General features: G+C 44.3%; 1 protein-coding gene across 1 annotated transcript in view; it reads right to left on the reverse strand.

Annotated features, from left to right (window-relative positions):
- The window catches only part of GRK3 (G protein-coupled receptor kinase 3), a 65,964-nt gene that overhangs the window by 25,984 nt on the left and 19,632 nt on the right, over positions 1 to 20,348 (reverse strand). Inside the window, exons 3-8 of the mRNA XM_030501269.1 lie at positions 7,518 to 7,591; positions 4,052 to 4,153; positions 2,477 to 2,551; positions 1,577 to 1,638; positions 552 to 603; positions 211 to 302 (exon numbers count right to left, since the gene is read on the reverse strand). Of these exons, the coding sequence (XP_030357129.1) occupies positions 211 to 302; positions 552 to 603; positions 1,577 to 1,638; positions 2,477 to 2,551; positions 4,052 to 4,153; positions 7,518 to 7,591 (457 nt within the window). The remainder of the gene's footprint in view (positions 1 to 210; positions 303 to 551; positions 604 to 1,576; positions 1,639 to 2,476; positions 2,552 to 4,051; positions 4,154 to 7,517; positions 7,592 to 20,348) is intronic.

Consider the following 20,348-nt stretch of genomic DNA (forward strand, 5'->3'; position numbering starts at 1 on the left):
CCCACTGCATGGCACGTAACAGGATCAAATATCAAACTAAGCTTAAAGATGATCCAGAAATCGGAACCTCTTGGGATAACATTTAATTACAAAGAACTACAGAGTAACGTGACGCTGCTTCCCAGTGGTTTTGTAAGAAACAACTGGAAGGATTTCCTTACTAGTTCAGAGTTTAGCATTACCTCTAAAATAAAGTGGGTATATACTCACATTTTTCCAGTGTCTGCTTTTCTGCAACCATACACTTCACCAAATCCCCCTCTTCCTATTATTCTATGTACACTAAAATCATTCATGGTCAGCTGCAAATGCAAGAAACAAACCAGAACAAAACCAGATTCAATTTGCAGCATTAAAAAAAAACTTACTGTAAAAAACATCTAAAGAACCTACCAATGTGTTAAGATATTTAACTAGTGTAATCCATATAACATGCACTGTTTTGGAAAAAGGAGCTCCTTATTGTTTCTATTTCAATCTACTTGCAAGCAAGTATTCAAAAAGAAACATATTCTTCCTTTGACAAGATAAATATACTTGGAGGTACTTACATGAATATTTAGTTCTACGTTTTTCCATTGACAGAATCTAGTAAACTTGTCACTGTAGGGAAAAGAAGTTTAGAAATGGTCTGAGACACTGGGTGAAGGATCACAGGAAACATCAAGACCCTGATATGTAAAATAACTTTGCACCAGGGCATGTGGTGCTATTTAGCAAATGACAGGCTCCCTTTCAAACAACTGCAATCTTACCCCCACCAAGAAAAACAATTACTAGCAGTGCATGCTTCAGATTTTACATCCTTGTAGGAGACAGACATCAGATAATCTTATCCCTGTAACTGTAAGTGCTCACTATGCCCTCACATCTCTCCTTCAGATGGTTTTTAACTTTTAAAAACAACTAAAATTGGAACTAACAAACATTTAAATTGCAGAAAGAGGAAGATAATTGTAAGATAATTGTAAGAAAACAGAGGCAGCTCGATTCATGTTAATGAGCCTCCATATACTCCAAGGAACATTTAAAACTCATTTTATCTTAAAATAGGAAAAACATCGATAATACCACAAGCTGTTCCAAAGAAAAAAATCATTTCTCATTTCTACACAAACAATTAAGTATTTCTCTTCAGAGTAAGAAATTATAGTTCTACAGAGGGATTGTTACCATCATCTCTTGTCTTGTGCTCTTTACTAGACTTTTCCTGCTTAACTGCGGGGTGTCCAGAGACAAACCAGGTCTTTCAGTCACACTCCAGAGCTGGTGACTCATGAGAATCTCCCCCCAGAACATAGTTCTGTGTTTGTAAACCCCTGAGATCAAACTGCAGCCCATTATTGCTGCTACATGGAGCAAGAGAGAAAATCAGCTTTACAATTTCTCCACTCCTGCATCCTGACATTAATCACGACACACAACAAAGCCACTCATTTGCGGAAGCTCGCTGACAATACACTATTAATTAAATGAAGTTTATTAAACATTTTCAGCCTTATTTTACAGCAATACTTATGGTCCCGGCTTCCTGCTACATTAGGTAGAAAGTTTGGATAATGTGCCATGTTCCTACCTTTCCATAAATTTCTGAAATATTTTTCCCCGGAGACTATCACAAATTTCTTCTATATATGGCTAAAAAGGGGTAAGAAACACAATTAGTATTTAAGCATACAATAAACTGATGATGCAATACTACCCATTGCACTTAACTCACATTGGCCCTGTACAACTACAGCATTTACTGTGTTTTCTTTGAAAGAGGCACTTTGAATGAAGCACTGAAGCTTCATTTAGCTTTTGGAATCCAGTTCATGTATGAAACCTGTGTGAAGCACCTGCCTATGGACAACAGGTCTGGCAAGTCAATCACAGCACAGCTCTTTTTCCCCATTATATTCAAACAGAGTAAGTGGTCGCTCCTGTGGAGTCTGTACTCCCAGAGCTGCTCTCTCACTTCATCTCCTCTCTGTCCTTACCAAGAAACCAGCACCTTCCATTCATACGTGGCTTTTTCTAGAGGAACGCTAGAACATGTGAGATGGCACAAATGCTGAATTCCACACCAGCATCAAGTGGGAATTAATGCACCTTAAAATTAAAGGAAAAATGCTTTCAAAGATTTCACATTGCTGAAACATTAAGGCTATTTCTCAGTTCGGCTTATCCTGACAGGATGTGTATCCTCCTGATGGAAAGTGATTTACTCTAAATCATTTAATGGCTTAAAATCGCACAGATTTAAGAATTATTCTGTTCATATACACCAAGGTACAGTTTGCTTTCATAAATGTGCTTAAAATATTTTAGATAATACTAATTTGTAATTTTTTACTTAAAAAAGCATTTTCATCACTACCACAGCAAAGAATATACACCAGTACAGTTTATTCTGTCTCCTGAAATAAGACGTACCAAGTCATTTACTATCACAGAAGTGAAGCAACAAGACCATTCTGAGTGTTAGGCTCACCTGGAAAAGGCTGGCTGGCACTTGTTTCTTGGCTAAATGCATTTGTACGTGATCTACAGCTTGTTTTGAGAAAGGCTTTTGGAAAAGAAAGAGAAAGGTTTCAAACAGCTGGAAATGTAAAAGTTTCATTGAAGGTCTACAGCACTGTTGTTCTTTTAACCATGTGAGAAAGACACGTACCTCAGACTGAATGAGTGCAACACCCCCCCCAAAGCATGTCATAGTGAACCATGCAGAGGGACGCAGTGAAGCAAATACTCCAAAGCAGGAAGGCAAGAGAGGGGAAGATGAGGAGGAGAAAGGCAAAGACAGAAGGGCCAGATGATGTTCCTTTAACAAATCAATGAAAAATGCCCTATCCGGGTACAGCTCCACAGACAGGAGACATGGACCTTCCACCACTACAGAGCCCATAATGGGTTAGTAACATAATAATTAACAAAAATTGCTTGAACCACACCACTGGGGCAAAACCCACTGCAGATCCTTCTTTAAAGTGACAGCAAATGAAATTGATAAATACAGATCAATGGGGCAAAAGCTCAGCTGGAGGGAACACGTGTTTCCATGGGCTATAACAAAGCTGTATCTGTCCCAGTGCGGCCCCACGCCTTCAACTCGCCACGCTGAGGCTAAAGAGTGCATTGTCTCCCTGTAGTATGAAAGCCTGCTTTATGGCCAAACAAATCATAACAAAACCCCCAGCAATCTGTGTGTGACCAGTTTTAAACACAATAATCTCAACCTTTACTCTGAGCTTTTCCAGACACCAGAGTTCCACAAACTGTCCCTGGCAGCTCCATTCCTTTGAGTTTTTGGGGCAGGGCTGCTGCTGGGTTGGGGGAGGTTGGTTAATGTGTGCAAGTATATACACACACAAACTGCACTGATGTTATCATATTGTAAAATATTCTGTTTGCAGAAATATAAACAGATCAATCTCCAAATATTTCCTTTGCCTACCACCAAGTTTAACAATAACTGGCACACACCTCTTATTACTTAAAATAAACTAAAAAAAGGAATGCTTCTGGGAGACCTTAGAGCAGCTCCAGTGCCTAAAGGGGCTCCAGGAAACCTGGAAAGGGGCTTTGGACAAGGGCCTGTAGGGACAGGCCAAGGGGAATGGCTTTAACCTGCCAGAGGGGAGATTGAGATGAGCTCTCAGGCAGAAGCTCTTCCCTGTGAGGGTGCTGAGGCGCTGGCACAGGGTGCCCAGAGAAGCTGTGGCTGCCCCATCCCTGGCAGTGTTCAAGGCCAGGTTGGACACAGGGGCTTGGAGCAACCTGCTCTAGTGGAAGGTGTCCCTGCCCATGGCAGGGGTTGGAGCTGGATGAGCTTTAAGGTCTCTTCCAACACAAACACTCTATCATTCTATGCTGACTTCAGCCAGCATAGAAACCCAGTCCCACGGACTTCAAATGGAAATCCCCAGCACTACAAGCACTTGTAGTTACAACCCCTTCAGTAACAGTCTTAATTGTTCTCTGAACGAAACAACGGGTATTGTGAATTATCCCTGTTGTCAAGCTACTCAAGTAAGGCAAAGAGCAGTGTGAGATGTAAGATACGCACATGGGAACAGGACAGGAGCTCCTTCATGATGTACGTGTCATAGATCTGCCGACTCCGGGTCAGCCGCTCTTCCTCAGAATCCAGTTTCTCGTATTCTTTTATCTGTAACACAAGAGAAAAGGTCCATTAGATCAGCACATTTCTAATGATTTTTCACTTATTTGGTTAAAAAAGCCCAAATACTTTAGCTGAAGTTTATGTTCCTTTATTATTTCCTTAACTAATGCTTAAAGAGCACATTTGCTTGCAACATTTTTTTTGTCTTGAAAAATGCTGTATTGACTCTGAGAATGAAGAGGAGACTTCTTAAAACATTGAAGAAGAATTCAGAAAGTCTTTGTTATTTTTGAGGAACAGGGCTTTTTCCCCTTGGATTTGTCTGCAGAAAACTTCTCTCCCTGTAGCTCAAACTGAGTCTGATACCGTCCCTCATGCTTCCATCACAGCTAAATCCCTTTGCAGTTAAACACCTCCCCTGGCAAAAAGTGTAAAGACATGTATGGAGGGAATCCCACCAGGGCAGTTCTGCTGCCACTACTGTCAGTAGGAATTGAAACATCTGAAACTTGTTTTCATTGAGAACAGATTAACGGTTGGACTCCATGATCTTAAAGGTCTTTTCCAACCTAAATGATTGTGTGACTCTTCAGGTGGGGTATAGGTGAGTGTGTTCCAAGTGAAACAACAGCAACCCCGTATGGTTAATTTACAGAACAAAACCCTCACTGAGCCCAAGGGTCCTTTGGGGTTTATTTAGGGAAAGAGTTCTTCCAGGACTGACAGAATGTAAAAACCATACAGGATCTTTAGGGAACAGACTCAGCTGTGACTTGCTGAGACCTGCCCAGCATCACAGAATGACAGAATAGAAACACAGCCTGGTTTGGGTTGGAAGGGACCTTAAAGCTCATCCAGCTCCAACCCCTGCCATGGGCAGGGACACCTTCCACTAGAGCAGGTTGCTCCAAGCCCCTGTGTCCAACCAGGGACCTTGTGAGATCCCTGGATCCAAATAAAAGGAAGCATGCAGCCCTGCTCTGGGGCCCTGCTCTGACTCAGGAAAACCGAGGCACAGTACTTCCCGGCCTGATTTCATTCAGTGCCTGTGGGAGAGGGAACAGGACAGATCAGAGCTGTCTGTACCTTCAGCCTACAGAATAAACCCTGCACAAAAGATGTACAGAGCATCTCCTCATGAAGCAGGGACAGAGGGAAGGCTCTGCTTGTCCTGCCAGACCCTTCAGAGCCGAACAGCACCATGGTTAACAGAAAGCACATCCTTGAGGACTTCAGAAAGCAAAGATGTAAAAACCCAGTGTTCTGCCTCTATTTCACAATACACTTTCTTTTGTCCCTTCGTTCCGAGGCTGCTCCTTTCACAGGATGAGCTGTTCCGCACAGCTCTCCAGCAGGTCTCCACGTGACGGACTCAGACCAGCCTACCTCGAGAGGTGGAACACCGTAATTGAACTCCGTGTTTTTCTAGTCCCCTTGTTTGCTGCCTATGATAAGGAAACTGTTCCACCACGAGCTGCCATCTGTGACTGCTTCCCCTTCGTACCCATTTATAATTAAAATGATTCAATACATCTTTGCCAAGAAAACATTTTTTAATTAATGCCATGTCATAAAATAATTAGAAGTTCAGGAGAAAGCCTGATGCACATTATATTGTCTTACTCGAATGCAACCTCCTGCCCTTTTGATATTTGGTTTTCAAATCATCTAACTCCACACCCAAAGCAGGGGGGTCCCTCCAACAGCCCCAGGCACATCCCCGCCTGCTGTCACCTTTTAACCAAAGTCCCTTTGTCTTGTAAAGGTTTGGAGGAAGGAAAGGAGGTGACCAAAGTCCCCCTTGGTGATGCACTCCAGGGCAGCTCAGCCTGTTCCCCCCCTGCACACTGCCCGATGCTGCTCATTACACAGGTGATTCCATGAGACACCCCTACTACAAACCACATCTACCACATGTGCCTGACACATTCACAGCTAATTTTATACATTCATTAAATAGAACATTACAGTAGCATGCCAAAAAACCACAGCACTAGGCAGAGCCGAAGCGTCAGCGTTCAGAACCGTCACCGGTCTCTGTCAGCAGCCGCTCCGCAGCATTGCTCCTGACGCAGAGATAACTGACCCTGTCACTGTATTTCAACCCTTCCCTGGCCAACCTCAGCTCGCCTCCAGAGACACAGCTTTGAAAACGGGAATCAGAATGTGTTAGTTTTCAAGCACCCCGGAGTACTTCTTCTTTTTCTCCTTTTTTTCCCCTCCTTTTCGAAGCCGAGCTGGATGAATCACTCCCCCAGCTAAATGCCTGATCGTGACTTCAGCTGCAGCAACATGAAATCCCTGGAGTACGGGGCCCTTCTACATCAAGCGCTTTTTAATGGGGCAATGTACTCAAATTATTCCACATGTAATAGATGCAGCAAGTAAATCGAATATTAAAAAATAAGAGAGAAATCCGGTATGTCACCGAAAAAACCGCACCAAACCCCTCCCGAAATATCTGTAATGGGACTTTTTGAACAGTACCTGACAAAGCACTGAAGTTCTTTTTAAGCTACACTTTGCTAATAACCTAAAAATGTAATTCCAAATTGTTTCAGAGATAAAGAGGCAGCTAAAAATATCCTGCTAAACAATCCGTGACAACGTGCCTTTTTGATTACCTATGACAGTGATATCTTCAGGATATAAAAAGGTGGAAACGATAGGAAAAAGGTTCTTCTTTATTGACAGTATCTAATATCGGGGACGGGGGGGAACTGTGTATCATAGAATCATCACTGAGGATTTATCTCCCACCGATGACCAGCTCAGGCTATTCTGTGCTGCCAGCAAGAGAAATTCAGCTTAAGAGTAATCCAGACAAAAGGTTATCTCAGGCAGCTTTTCTAATTACTAGTGAGCAGCAGAGGCTGCCTCTTCCCAGCACGTCTGCGTGTTTGAACTGAAACCAGCACCTCTGACAGGATTAACTACACTTTTATATTTAGAGCCTCACAAATAGAGCACGGAATGAATGGAGCGAGGAGGCTCCTCAGGGTCCCTGCGCGGCCGCTGCCGGGGCCCCTCAGCCAAGGAGGGATGGGAAGGACACAACGTGCTCCCCCAGATGATGGATCCCTCTGGGTGATGCCTGCCTCGGGCACCACGTCTGTGGGTTCTTCACTGATTTTCTCCTGACAATGGAGCACAACTGACCGTATTGATCATGACTGTACCAAATTACCAACCTGTCAATAGTTACATCGCTATCTTAAAAGTCTCTTGAGCTTGTTTAAAGTGATAGTTTTGTCCCTTTGAGGTGCCATCGTTACTATATAAAAGATTGTCTCTTATGAATCGACCATTACACTGTGAAGCTGAAGTGACTGAGAACAAGGTGCCCCCTGGACGCCTCTCCTGCCCTCTCGGCGTCCCCAGGCAGCAGAGGGAGAGCCTTCCTCCTTACCTCTTCATAAAACTTCAGTTGAGGGACAGCTTCATCAATCTCATTCATGCAATAGTCTTTAAAAAGCAAAAATCCTGGAAAGAAAAGAGAAAAGGGAAAAATAAAATCAGAAAATGCCATATCGTTACTGCAGAAACCTGTAAACAGGGATACAGTTCCCTGGAAAACATCCTGGATTGTCTATACCTGCACAGATCCCTGGTCCCAAGGCTCAGCAATACCCACCACCAGCATTCAGAACAGAAAAGGATCATAAACCTCACTCACCTCCCACAGGTGTATTAAGCACATTCCAATTTCCACCTGCTGAGAATTGCATGAGATGTTTCCATACTGCACTGGAACATCCCATTCCCCTTCACAGACCAGATTTTGTTCTTTTTTTCAGAATAAGGACTAAATACTATTCATATCGTTTGGTTTTGAAATAGATTTACCTACATTTTATTGATAAAAAACAACCTCTTCTGCATTCCCAGTTTAAAATTACTGGTTAATGTTACCTCTAATAGGTTTTATAGCACAATAAATTACATCGGGACCTTTATAGCTCCTTTGCAAGTAATTTAAAGCATGACCTCTGCAGCCTGCTGATGAGTATTTTCCATTATAGGCATCTTCATGCATCGTGACATGCTGAGTCTCATGGAAGCGGTGTCCTTACGTGCACCCGGGCTGGTACCCGCTACCCTTGGACTTCACATGGGTATCTGGTGCCACAGCTCATGCTTTGGGTTTACAGCCCCTCAGAGCTGTAAATGAACCAGCTCTGACTCCAACGCATCAGGCAATACCTTTTCTTATTTAGAGTTACTGCTGCTTATGGAAATCCCACCCATCTTTTGGAGGCAGGACTAGGAAAACATGAACTAGAACAGCAAAGGAAGCAAGAAGCAGCAGAGTGGCTGAGCACCGCTCCATCGCTCCCCTGCCCCTCTTCCTTCCCAAGAAGGCAACATGTGGAGATAGAAAATGCCTTTTTTCAACTTAAGATATACATAATATTTCATATTAGTATTTATAATAATACAGAGAAGGGATTATACATACAAAGACCTGATTTAATTAAAATGTCGTTGTAATTTGAACTTATAGTAAAATTATACACTCAACTAAGAAATACTACAACCACCTTTAACATCTCATATATTCCAGACTATTCTACACTGTAATTCCATTGTAGTATGTACAGGAGAGCATTAACTGTCAGTTACGAGCATCATGTCCTTTCAACTCACTATCACCTGATTTTATTAAGGACCACCAACTACTCAGAGGCAAACCCCTCAGTCCCAGCAGACAAAGCACTGCTGACCAGCCAAACAAAAGCTTTAATTTATGTACAATGAAAACATTTATCAGCTTCTTGGTAGCCCCTCTAGATATTCCCAGATCCCAAGTTATGTTTCCTATTGGAAGCACTTGTTTTCCTGAGGTCCTCGGGATTTCTTTGGTGCAATCAGGACATCAGCGAAGGGATTATGACCAGACAGCTCCTATACTTTGCTCAACTCATTTAGCTGGTTAGGGCGGTTTTTCAAAGGTTACACAAACTGGGGTTTGTTCTCTGAAGAAGGACAGAAATCTAATTAAGAGATTCCCTTCTGAGAATCTCCAAACTTTCTCACTATTCTCAACAATAAGAATCATTCCTGAAATATTTTACAAACAAACACGCTTTTCTGAAAACAAACCAACCCACCCCGAGTTTGCTATTCCCTACAGCAATCTGTGGTTACACTGGGGCTTTTCCTTTTGCTCTTTTAAGGCCTTGCCTTAGTTCCCATTTTGCTGGGAATACTCTTGGTGAGCTGTTTTCCCTTGCTGCACAGGGGACAGGAGTGCAGCACCAGAGCAGCCCCTGCAATCCCCACACCTCATGTGGAAGACCTTGCTCCCAGACGAGAGCCACCCCGTCCCCGGTGGGAACACGAGGCTCACTCCAAGCAGGACCCTGAGCAGGTCCCAGACTGTCCCTTCTCCTGCCCAAACCCCAGAGCTGCTCCTGGCACCTCTGGAGCGTGGTGAACACGGCATGAACCTGGCTCTGAGAGTAAAGCCTGCCACTGAGGGCACGAACCCAATTCCTCACTTTACACATGATGGAAGCAGCAGCAGCACTGAGCAAAACACTGCTGAATTGACTGAACTTTCCCTTGGACAATGAACCAAAGAAGATTACAGTCGTGTAATTAAGAGACTAAAGAGCGGCACAAACAGCAATGAATGCACTGAAAGAAAAATCCCTGGCGAGGTCCCAGCCACTGGCTGGTCACCAAACAAACCCACAAACAACAAAACCCAACCCACAAAGACAACTGTGGGAGGAGTGTGAAAATACACCAACACGCACCCTCAACAATGCCCTGGCAAACGTTTGAGGCCCGCTTAGTGTTTTCCAAACTGTTTAATTTCTTTATGGCAGGGAACAAGAGGAGGCTGATGCTGCCCGTGCTGCAAAGCTGCTTCTCCCCAGGGCTCTGTTCTGAACTGCATTGCTGTGCAAGAAAACGGAGACATCCCAAATGAGAAGTTAGAAACCCTTCTAGATGATTGATACAGTCATAATACGTTACAGCCATATCAAGTATGAGAAAATGCTGTCACTCAGTTCCAGTGAACATGAGCAGAATTATTACAGCAGCATTTTAAAGCACACGATAAAAAAAAAAAGTTTATTAAAAATACTGCAGTAAAATAAATCATAGCATGAAAACACAGGGCCTGGAGGGACAGGCCAAGGGGAATGGCTTTAACCTGCCAGAGGGGAGACTGAGATGAGCTCTGAGGCAGAAGCTCTTCCCTGTGAGGGTGCTGAGGCGCTGGCACAGGGTGCCCAGAGAAGCTGTGGCTGCCCCATCCCTGGCAGTGTTCAAGGCCAGGTTGGACACAGGGGCTTGGAGCAACCTGCTCTAGTGGAAGGTGTCCCTGCCCGTGGCAGGGGTTGGAGCTGGTTGAGACTTAAGGTCCCTCCAACCTAAACCAGTCTGGGATTCTGCGATTTAACCTTTTCTTGAATGATTTCTCTTAAACTCTTTTACAGCATCAATGCAAATACAAACATCCTACTCCTCCCTCATCCTGCATTTGCAGCTTGTCTGACTGTTCAATCCACGTCCCGGGCATCAGCACGTGACATCTTCCCACCATCCTGCATTCAAACAAATCCAGTTAGAGCCTAATGTTCTCCACACTGGAAGTGTTTGTGTTACAACTTCCCTAAGTCTGCACTTCCACTGCAGCATAAAGGAAATCTCTTCTACTGCTGCTCTTAGATTGAGTGAAAAATTACTAGCCAGAAACTGCAGCTCTCACATAATTGCAAAACTAATTGACAGACGCAGCAGTGAAGAAGTGACAGTAGTTTGAAGAAGTTCGGGGAGAACTGACGCAAAGCACAATAAGCACCTTTAACTACACACCGAAAATCAGACCAAGAACAGAAAGCAGGAATTAGAAAAATGATAGCGTTAAGTAACAGATAAAAGGAACCAGCAATTATTTATGAAATCAAGATGCTGACAGCTTTTGCTTTAAAGATTTCTTCCTCTATACTATATAATTTCTGCAACAACCAGATCACTACTTGTTAAGGGAAAAGAAAAGTAAGTTCTAAAAGCTTTTCCTGGTAACACAAAAGCGTTGGATGCTATCAATAATGCACACACTGGAGTAAGAGACACACCAAGCTCCGAGCCTCAACTTTCCCACTCTCTGGACAGTATCTTTTTCCCATTATCTTTTGATGAATAACCCTTCATAGCTAAGTTTGACAAATGCCATTAATTGCGCTAACTCTAATAACCAAGACAACATGTCTTTCAAGGAGGGACAAAGACAACCCTTGAGGTTTGCAGCTGGACAGTTGTGACAAGGCATGGATGGGGGGATGCAGAGAGGAGCTGAACACGGGGGGATTGGGGTGAGAACGCTGGTGCCTGCTTGAGCCATTCCTAGAGCTCATCCCCAACCAGGCAAAGTCTGTTTCACCAGCTCGGAGGGGACAAGGAAAGGAATGAGGTTAACCCATCTCTTTTAAAAAGGAACATAGCAATATTTCATAGAATCACAGCCTGTCCTGCAGCGAGGCCGATGCCCATGGGCTATATCCACCTTGCAATGTCAAACCCTTCTCTTACAGTTTTAAGCAAGAAATGCTGCCCTTTCCACTCACAGGGACGAAAGCCACCTTCTCATTTTACAGCTCCATGTCATCTTCCTGCCCCGCCACCAGCGCTATTGAAGCAGGCGGCACTGCCCCATCAGCAGGTTCAGCTCCGCCAGCAGTGGCCAGCGGGACGGCAGCCAGAGCCACGCCGGCAGCCAGGCCAGGGGACAGCGCTGGCCTTCTGCCTGCCCAAGGTCACTCCTGCGCTCGCACCGTACCTTTATCTTCACCAGAATGTCAATTAATTGCGAGCATGAGATAATAATAAAACAATTAATGAGGAACTCTGTAATTAAACAAACCTTGCAGAGAACGACTTATCTCATTCTAACCGGAATTTTATTGGTATCTGATCCAAATACGCTTTTAACGGGAGTAAATAAAAACCTTATTAAAACAAACAGAAGCGACTAGGTAAGACAGCAGAGCTAAAAATAGACAGATTCCGCCCTGATGCAAGTATTCACAATGTCACTGACTGAAAGGAAGCTGCAGCTATTTACAGCAGACCTGAATGTGGTCCAAAATGCTGATGTAGACACTTTCGAGTAGGCAAAATAGCAAATTAGAAAACAAAGATATCAAGCTGCTTCCAAATCCTAACTAAACGTGCAGTGTATAAATACAGAATAATGACAAACCAGTAAGTAGTGACATCTGCACCAGGACCAGGCTCCTCAGACCTCGGCTGTGGCAAACAGCTCCGGCTCAGGCAGGGGAAGCTTCAGCACAGGCTTCCCAACATCAGGCTGGTGCAAACCATGCAACACAAGGAGCTTTCCTCATTCAGGGCCCTTAAATGTCTCTGTCCTGAGATCCTCCAAGAATCTCCTGATCTTTCTTATTTGGCTGAATTCAGACAGCAGCATGAAGAAGTCAGAGGAGCAGAACCAGAAGGACACAGACAACTTGTCTCCAGCAAAGCCTCTTGCGCAGGACTGCCAAGGAACCTGCAGGATGCAGTAACAGCAAACCTCAACCAACACTCCACAGTGAAATTAGTGTACGCTAATTAGTGTAAACCCAGCTGCTGGTTGCTTTAACCACAGAATCACAGCATCATTTAGGTTGGAAAAGACCTTTAATATCACCAAGTCAAATCGTTCCGAGCACTGCCAAGGCCACCGCTAACCCATGGCACTGAGGCCTCGGCTACACGGGGTGTGAACCCTTGCAGGGACGGTGACTCCAGCCCTGCCCTGGGCAGCCTGTTCCAATGCCTGAGCACCCTCTGGGGAAGGAATTGTTCCTCAGCTCCATCTAAACCTGCCCTGGGGCAGCTTGAGGCCGTTTCCTCTTGTCCCATCCCTTGTTCCTTGGGAGCAGAGACCAGCCCCCTCCTGGCTCCATCCTCCTGTCAGGCAGTTGCAGAGAGCGATAAGGTCCCCCCTGAGCCTTCTCTTCTCCAGACTAAACCCCCCAGGTCCCTCAGCCGTTCCTCATCACACTTGTGCTCCAGGCCCCTTCTCTGGCCCCGCTCCAGCACCTCAATGTCTCTCTTGTAGTGAGGGGCCCAGAACTGAGCACAGGATTCGAGGTGAAATGGTTTATCCCATCCTATTTTATTTGTCTTAAGTAATGTAACGAGCCCACCACTGGTACCAGTAACAGATCTGGATCATGGACACAAAACATTAGGGGTAGAGTCTGTTATTAAACGATATAAAAGCTGTGATTCGAACCAGGCTGCAGTTGTTAAGGATCATCCAGTCAAGTTCAGGATCTTGTTCTGTACGCTACACGCACTCAGTTGCCATAGCGCAGCATAATTAAGACCACCTAAAAGCTCCAGAATTGAGAGAACCACTGATTTCCTTGTTCAGGAACAAAAGAGACTTGCTACTACCAGGGAAAACTCATCTGCGTAGGAATCACAGCTTGGGCTAGGTACAAAGCCACAAAAATCCTCCCAGCCCAGAAGGCACCACAGATTTCACTACTTTGCTTTCCAATTATGAGCTGTTTGTCCTTAACCTATTTCTCCTAATAGAGCCTAAAGTACATTCACTGTTCCTTAAAAATAAATCATAACAAATTAAAACATATCTGTGTGCATAAAAAGCAGGGTAAAAGAACAAATTGTATTTTCCAAGACAGGACTTGCATACAGTGGGGAGGAGTGCAGAACAACTTCCCTACAACACACTCAAACTGAGCTCAGCATTACTAAGTTGCCAGGTAGCTTGTTTAATGATGCCTATAAATCATTATATAAAAATAAACTTTGGCTAAAAGGTTTCAAGTGTCTTCAAAGAAAATGCTTATTTCCAGGCATGTTTTCCAACAGTTTTCCCCTCGTGAAATCACTAACACTTGTTACAACGTGGCCAGCCCTGGTCCCAAATCCCGGAGCTATGCGTGCCTTCACCTCCTCCAGCACACACATACTGGACACGATGGAGGAGTATTCACAGACTGTGTGTTAATCCTCAATCCAGGCCCACAAGGTAGAGAATCTTAAGCAGATAATACACTGGTTTACTAAAAGCATTCAATCACTATTCTGCCTCTAGCCCCGCAGAGCAGCTCAGAGCTAAATACTCGAGGTGGATTAGAGAGCCTGCATCTCAAACGAGAAGGCACACTGTAAATACCCTTCCTGACAGCAGCCAGGAGCTCAGCACTTCCAGAGGGCAGGACCAGCAGCTGTCAAGATGTCAAGTGGTGGCACAGCAATTCACAGGATAAAAGGGTTCCTAAGGAAAAGGAGAATGTGTGCTGTTTTTAACACACAGCTGTAAACCATTAAAAATGCCATGTCTGTGCTTCACCCACTGCAATTGCCACTGGATCCTTACCTCCAAAAAAACCCCAAAACCACCAGGTATTATCCTAATATCCTCATGAAATGTACCTCTGAATATCGTACATGCAATAAAGCACTACTTAAAGCCATGAAAAGAATAGGAAAAACTTATAGCTGAACCACATACAGTACATATCTTTCATACTCTGGTCTCCCTTAACATGCAGAATTCCAGTTGACTAAAGTCACAGAATCATCGAATCACAGAGTGGTTTGATTTGAAGGGACCTTAAAGCCCATCCTGCCCCGGGCAGGGACACCTTCCACTAGAGCAGGTTGCTCCAAGCCCCTGTGTCCAACCTGGCCTTGAACACTGCCAGGGATGGGGAAGTCGAGTATGTATTCACATACCAAAGGTGAACGAAAAAGAGGGTTGTACATCAGAAAACCTACCTCTGAAAGACGGACTAGTACCACATAAAACTATTCTGATTTCTAAAAGGACAACTGAATACAGAGTTGAAGCATTTCATTTCAATCCATCAGTTATTGCAAAGAACATGATTAAATTCCTTCACTGAAGCTCATCAAGAAATACACAGCACTTGAGGTTTTGTTCTCTTTTCACTTGTACATAGAAGAAACTCCCACCGCTTTTGCAAGTGGTATTAGCAGCTACTAGCAAGCTATGAGCAAGCTAACAAGCATTAGCAGCTTAAAAACGTCACGATGGTTGTTATTTGTTGCAGCGGTTCCTTCCCCACGTCACAAGGATGTTCAGTCCCTACGAAGGACGTGCCAGTTGTCGTTTTCTTGATCAGTATTTTTCCATTATAGAACCTTTGCAAATCGCTTACATAATGCAAGGGAACATCGCTCATGATTGAAAAGCACACAGTCTCTTCTGACCTCTCCACGCTACGAACCGCTCACCGTTATGAATTATTTAACACACGAAGCCCACTGGGAGGTGTATTTCTGCTTATGAGGAAGGGCCTGTGCGTGGCTTTGCTTGGGGAAGAGCGAGGCACTAACATCATTTATTGAAGACATGGAATAATTTCACAGCAGAAGGAGATTCTCAAGCCTCTGATGCCAGTATTCACCTTAGCAAGGACTGTTCAGTATCTGAACCACTGTAACGAATCACACGGTTCTGCCACAACCTCTAGGAAGTCTGTTGTACCATGGTTAAATCAGAACACAAAACCAGTAGTATTCAGTTAGTAAATACAGGCAGCACTTAGGTAAAGAGGAACAAACCCACTAAAACAACAGTGACAGAGCACAGATGATTCTCCTACATGAATTTTAAAGCCTTCCTGTGGTTCATTCTGTGCGCTCTAAGAAGAAAGCTGCTGAGAGCCGGAGGTTCAGAAACAGATGGTTCTACTTCTCTTCAGCCTCTTTCCCCGTTAAATCACAGACATTATTGACAGAAGCATCCAGAAACATCAAGAAACTGGTTTGCAGATTTCTGAACCCACCTATCCAACCCCTGCAGACATGCACACATTTGAGAGCAGAATGGTACTGATGCACTGGCTGGACACGATGCTGTCAGGGGAAAGAGGCCGGGAAAGAGAGAAGCAGCAACCCCACAAGGTTACTGCTCTGCTCCCCTACACAGTGTGAAGATTTGAGTTCTGATGGTGTGTTACTCACCTCCTGACCATGCTCCAAGTGATGTTCTGCAGCAAGAACCTTGCAAATCTGGACCAATTCCCCAGGGGGTTTGCAAGTCCTATTGCATCATTCTTTTAGAGGACAGATACTGGTATAGAACAATAAAAGCATTTGAAAGGTTTATAGTAAATATCTGCTCTACAAACAAATCAATGAGGAAATTGACAGCCAGAGCTCTCCAGCTTCTCTGCTCTGTGACTTTCTAACTGCTCTATCTCTTAAAAACTGAAAGTCAGAAGACTTAAGAGCTTCACTAATTCAGGGTCTACTTACTCTTCTCCTTCTTCCTGAGCTTTTCTCCTGTTACTAATGAGTTATCCCACTGAGATGAATGAGCAGCACTGGCAGGACCACAGAATCTGCTTTATTAGTAGTACAGAGCCATGCAGATAAATCTCATTAAAGTTGTTATTATGTCACGTTACAGACATGGGAAACTAATATTTACCTATTTCACAGTGGTGTTCAGAGGCTTCATTAGTCGGTGAATCGTTTCAAGGCACGTTGATAAAAACTCCATGGGAGTGCAACTGTTTTGGACTGACAGAGAAATTGCTGGGGTGGAGAAAGGAGAAATTGAGATTGCTCGCCATCACTGCTGGTACACAAGGAGATCCCATCAGAAATGGGCTAAGAAAGCTCAAGCAAGTACAAGCAGGTAGAAAAAAACATCTTTGGCATGGAAGTCACTTTGCAGTATATCAAGGATGAGTTTCATAGAATCACAGAATCCCAGACTGGTTTGTGGTGGAAGGGACCTTACAGCTCATCCAGCTCCAACCCCCTGCCACGGGCAGGGACACCTTCCACTAGAGCAGGTTGCTCCAAGCCCCTGTGTCCAACCTGGCCTTGAACACTGCCAGGGATGGGGCAGCCACAGCTTCTCTGGGCACCCTGTGCCAGCGCCTCAGCACCCTCACAGGGAAGAGCTTCTGCCTCAGAGCTCATCTCAATCTCCCCTCTGGCAGGTTAAAGCCATTCAGTACATTATCCATTATAAGAAGTTCCAGAGGATAGGATATATATTTTTCCTACTTTAAAGCTCAGACTTGATCTGCACCTCCTCTGGGAAATCACACAACTGAGTATTTCCAACCCCTCTGCACTAGCAGGCATGGGAGAGTATCAGGCTGCATCCCAACAGAGAAATCCTCAATTATTTATGATCAGAAGAGAAACCAAAATGAATACATACATTTTTTATAGTGACTTTGGATACTATTTGTCCCTGACACACAAGACAGACACCTCCTTAAAACTGCCTGCACATAAAATCTGCAGCGGGAATCTTCATCAATATCCCGCTAAATGATCTTCAGTGTAATTCATGCAAGTACCACTTTTATTTTACCACAAAATAAAGTATGTCGAAAGAAATTTAGCATCCAGTGACATTTAAATTCTGACATAAAAACTAATTCTTAAGCCTCGCCCTACTTTGGTGAAGGGAAATTGCACACAGCAAACCAGACAACAGCTTTATAAGTAGGCTCTGAGCACGTTATTTTCTCCCTTTTGTTGTCCACACCCCAGTTTGATACAAGTGGAGAATCACTGTGAAATTGGTTGGAATTTGGGGGTTGGAACTAGATGATCATAAGGTCCTTTCCAACCCAAACCATTCCATGATTCTATGACACATCTTACACGGATCGTTTCTGTTTCAGTTTACAGTCACCCATTTTCCGACCTCGACTTGCGGTTTGGGGTTTGCGCTGTTTTTAACTGATCATATCAACGGTGCAAGGAAAGCACGAGTTCAAGAGATTCATCAACCCTCCCGCAGGCTCTCCAGAATCCAGGGTTTAGTTTAAACTTGAACTGAAAATAAGAAGTAACAGGAGAAAGAAGAAGATCAGTCTTTAAAAAGTATTTTAAATACGGGGGTTTTGTTTGTATAGTTACTTCCTAATTTTGATGGCGCCTACTTCTGTATGGTGGCTGGTTCCCCTAGGTCAGAAACAGCCCCAGAAGAAAAGCACTTCAACAACCAACCTGCCTTCTTGCTTTTACAGAAAACCCACCAAGCTAGTGCCTATTTTCCCTATTATATGGCTGCATATTATTCAACATCAACATACCAGAACAGAGTAAAATTACCACACTGCTACAAGTCTCATGGACACTGTCAATAAAGAAGTCCAAGGCTGTGACACTTGCCATCACTCAAGTCTCAGGTCAGTAGCTAACATACAACCTGTAGGTGACTTTGGCTCTCAAAACAATCTGGTTTTAGACACTTAACACGGCGTTTTGGGTGGCCCCTTCTGCTCACCACAGTCCTCTCCCTGGAAGGATGGAGGACCTCGGTCCATCATCAGCTCGCAGCACGCCCAGGCCAGCCCCACCACTCGCATGCCCAAGCTGCAGCTTCAGAGCCATCTCAAGCAGCTAGAAGTGACTAGAAGCAAGATCTGCTAATAATTTTGTCATCCCCTGCTCATTTAACAGCCAAAACCTCAGGTGCTTTTCTTTACTCCCAACCAAGCTCTATTGCTTACGTTGTTGTGTCCTCAGAGGACTATTTAATTAGTTCAGAATGCCAACGGCACATAGATCTTACGCTTAAACTAAACAATAGCTTAAATAATGCTCTAGGGAGGTGCTTTTCCCAGCCTGTTATTTTTAGGTATCTCGGAGAGCGCAGTGCGCTGTGCTACCACACTGGCAACAGAAAGAGGAAGAGCAAGAATGTTTTTCTCAACAGATTTTAACTCAAGATCCACCTAGTGATTAGCATCGAAATTCTGAAATAATGAAATACGATGGGTCCATAAGTAGAGAAACAAGCAACAGAAAGCATGATTCATTGCCCTAAAAAAAACCTCTTTAGCTGTTCTCACCCTAGTTTGGAGGGGTTTGGGCTTTCTTCAACGTTGTCACTGAGAGAGCTGGAGGAAACAGCAGCCACAATGGTCAGGAGCACGTTTCCCTCTAACTGCAGAGGGCAGGCAGAAAAGTCCCTCCCCGCAGATGGAGGTTGTCTGTGCAGGAGGAACTACAAAAGAGACCCAATGCTCATCTGCTCTGGAAACTCAGCTAAAAGGAATATACATTAGCTATACTTAGCTGCTGCAGTGTAAAGGGAGCAGATAAGAAGCGAGAGCCCCGCAGAAGATGTGCGTGTGTAGGAAGAAGCACTGATGCAGATGGCAAAATGCTCACCCTGGCTGGGAAGACCTCCAACTTGGAGCCTGCTGATTTAAGAGGATATGAAAGACAGTTAAATGAATCACCCAAGAAAGATCACTCCTCACTAAGCGAAAGTAGATGGTAAATAGGGAAAAAAAAACCCCATTTGTAACTCATTACGTCAACTACATGGTTTTTAATTGGTTCTTTTTGCAAATGTTGTATTTAAAGAAAATAAACCAGAAATTAGATCAAGTTTCAGGGAAAAAAAAAAAACCCATGCAAGTGACTCCCCAGGCAAGGCGAAAGGCTGAAATTGCAGCATGACCAGCTACCGAAACAGCTAAAACACGTTCTGGTCTCATCTCACCCCAAGACCCAAACCCAACGTCTCTGTGTAACCGATGAGAAACCGAGATGGGTGTAGACAAACTGCCACAACCCACCAGCTCCCAAGCAGTCACCAGAGAACCCAAGGCCAAACCCAAGGGCAAACCCAAGCCAGGACCTGAAGCTCTAGGATGCTTTACTGTCATATCCCAGAAGCTCTAAGCTGATTTTATTCACTGCCTACCAGGTAGATGCAATTTGTCAGTAAGTCCAGTGTCAGACATAAGAGCCACTGAACTATAACTAGCAACAAGTTTGCTCCAAAGCATTTAACTTTAATAACCTCGATAATCCTGTTCTAAAGCAACACTATGACCTAATTCACTCCGGTTCACGCTTGGCAGCTGCACTGGCTGAGCAGACCCTGATCCACCCAGCAGCGATGCTCCTTCCAGCTCATTCCCAAACTGCCCTCTGGAAGCAGCGCTGTCACAGGCGTGCCCTCCCCACGGCACCAGGAGAACTCAGTCGTGAACCGAGAGCGGGTTCTGCACGTAAATGATGGATATGGGGACACCAGAAAACGTCTCTTTTGCTAAAGCAAACACATAATCTGGTGTTGTAGCAAACAGGATGTGGTAAAATGAAAACTAGTTAGAGGTGGTTACGCACTCCGCTTCGAGACAGCCTGTACTTCCCCCATGAAGCTTCTGCTCTGGAGGAAGCAGCTTCTGTGGGAACAGCCGGCTGCTGGGCTACTGAGCGCTGC

Source organism: Strigops habroptila, chromosome 11 (assembly GCF_004027225.2).
Source record: "Strigops habroptila isolate Jane chromosome 11, bStrHab1.2.pri, whole genome shotgun sequence".
In the NCBI taxonomy this organism is placed as follows: domain Eukaryota; kingdom Metazoa; phylum Chordata; class Aves; order Psittaciformes; family Psittacidae; genus Strigops; species Strigops habroptila.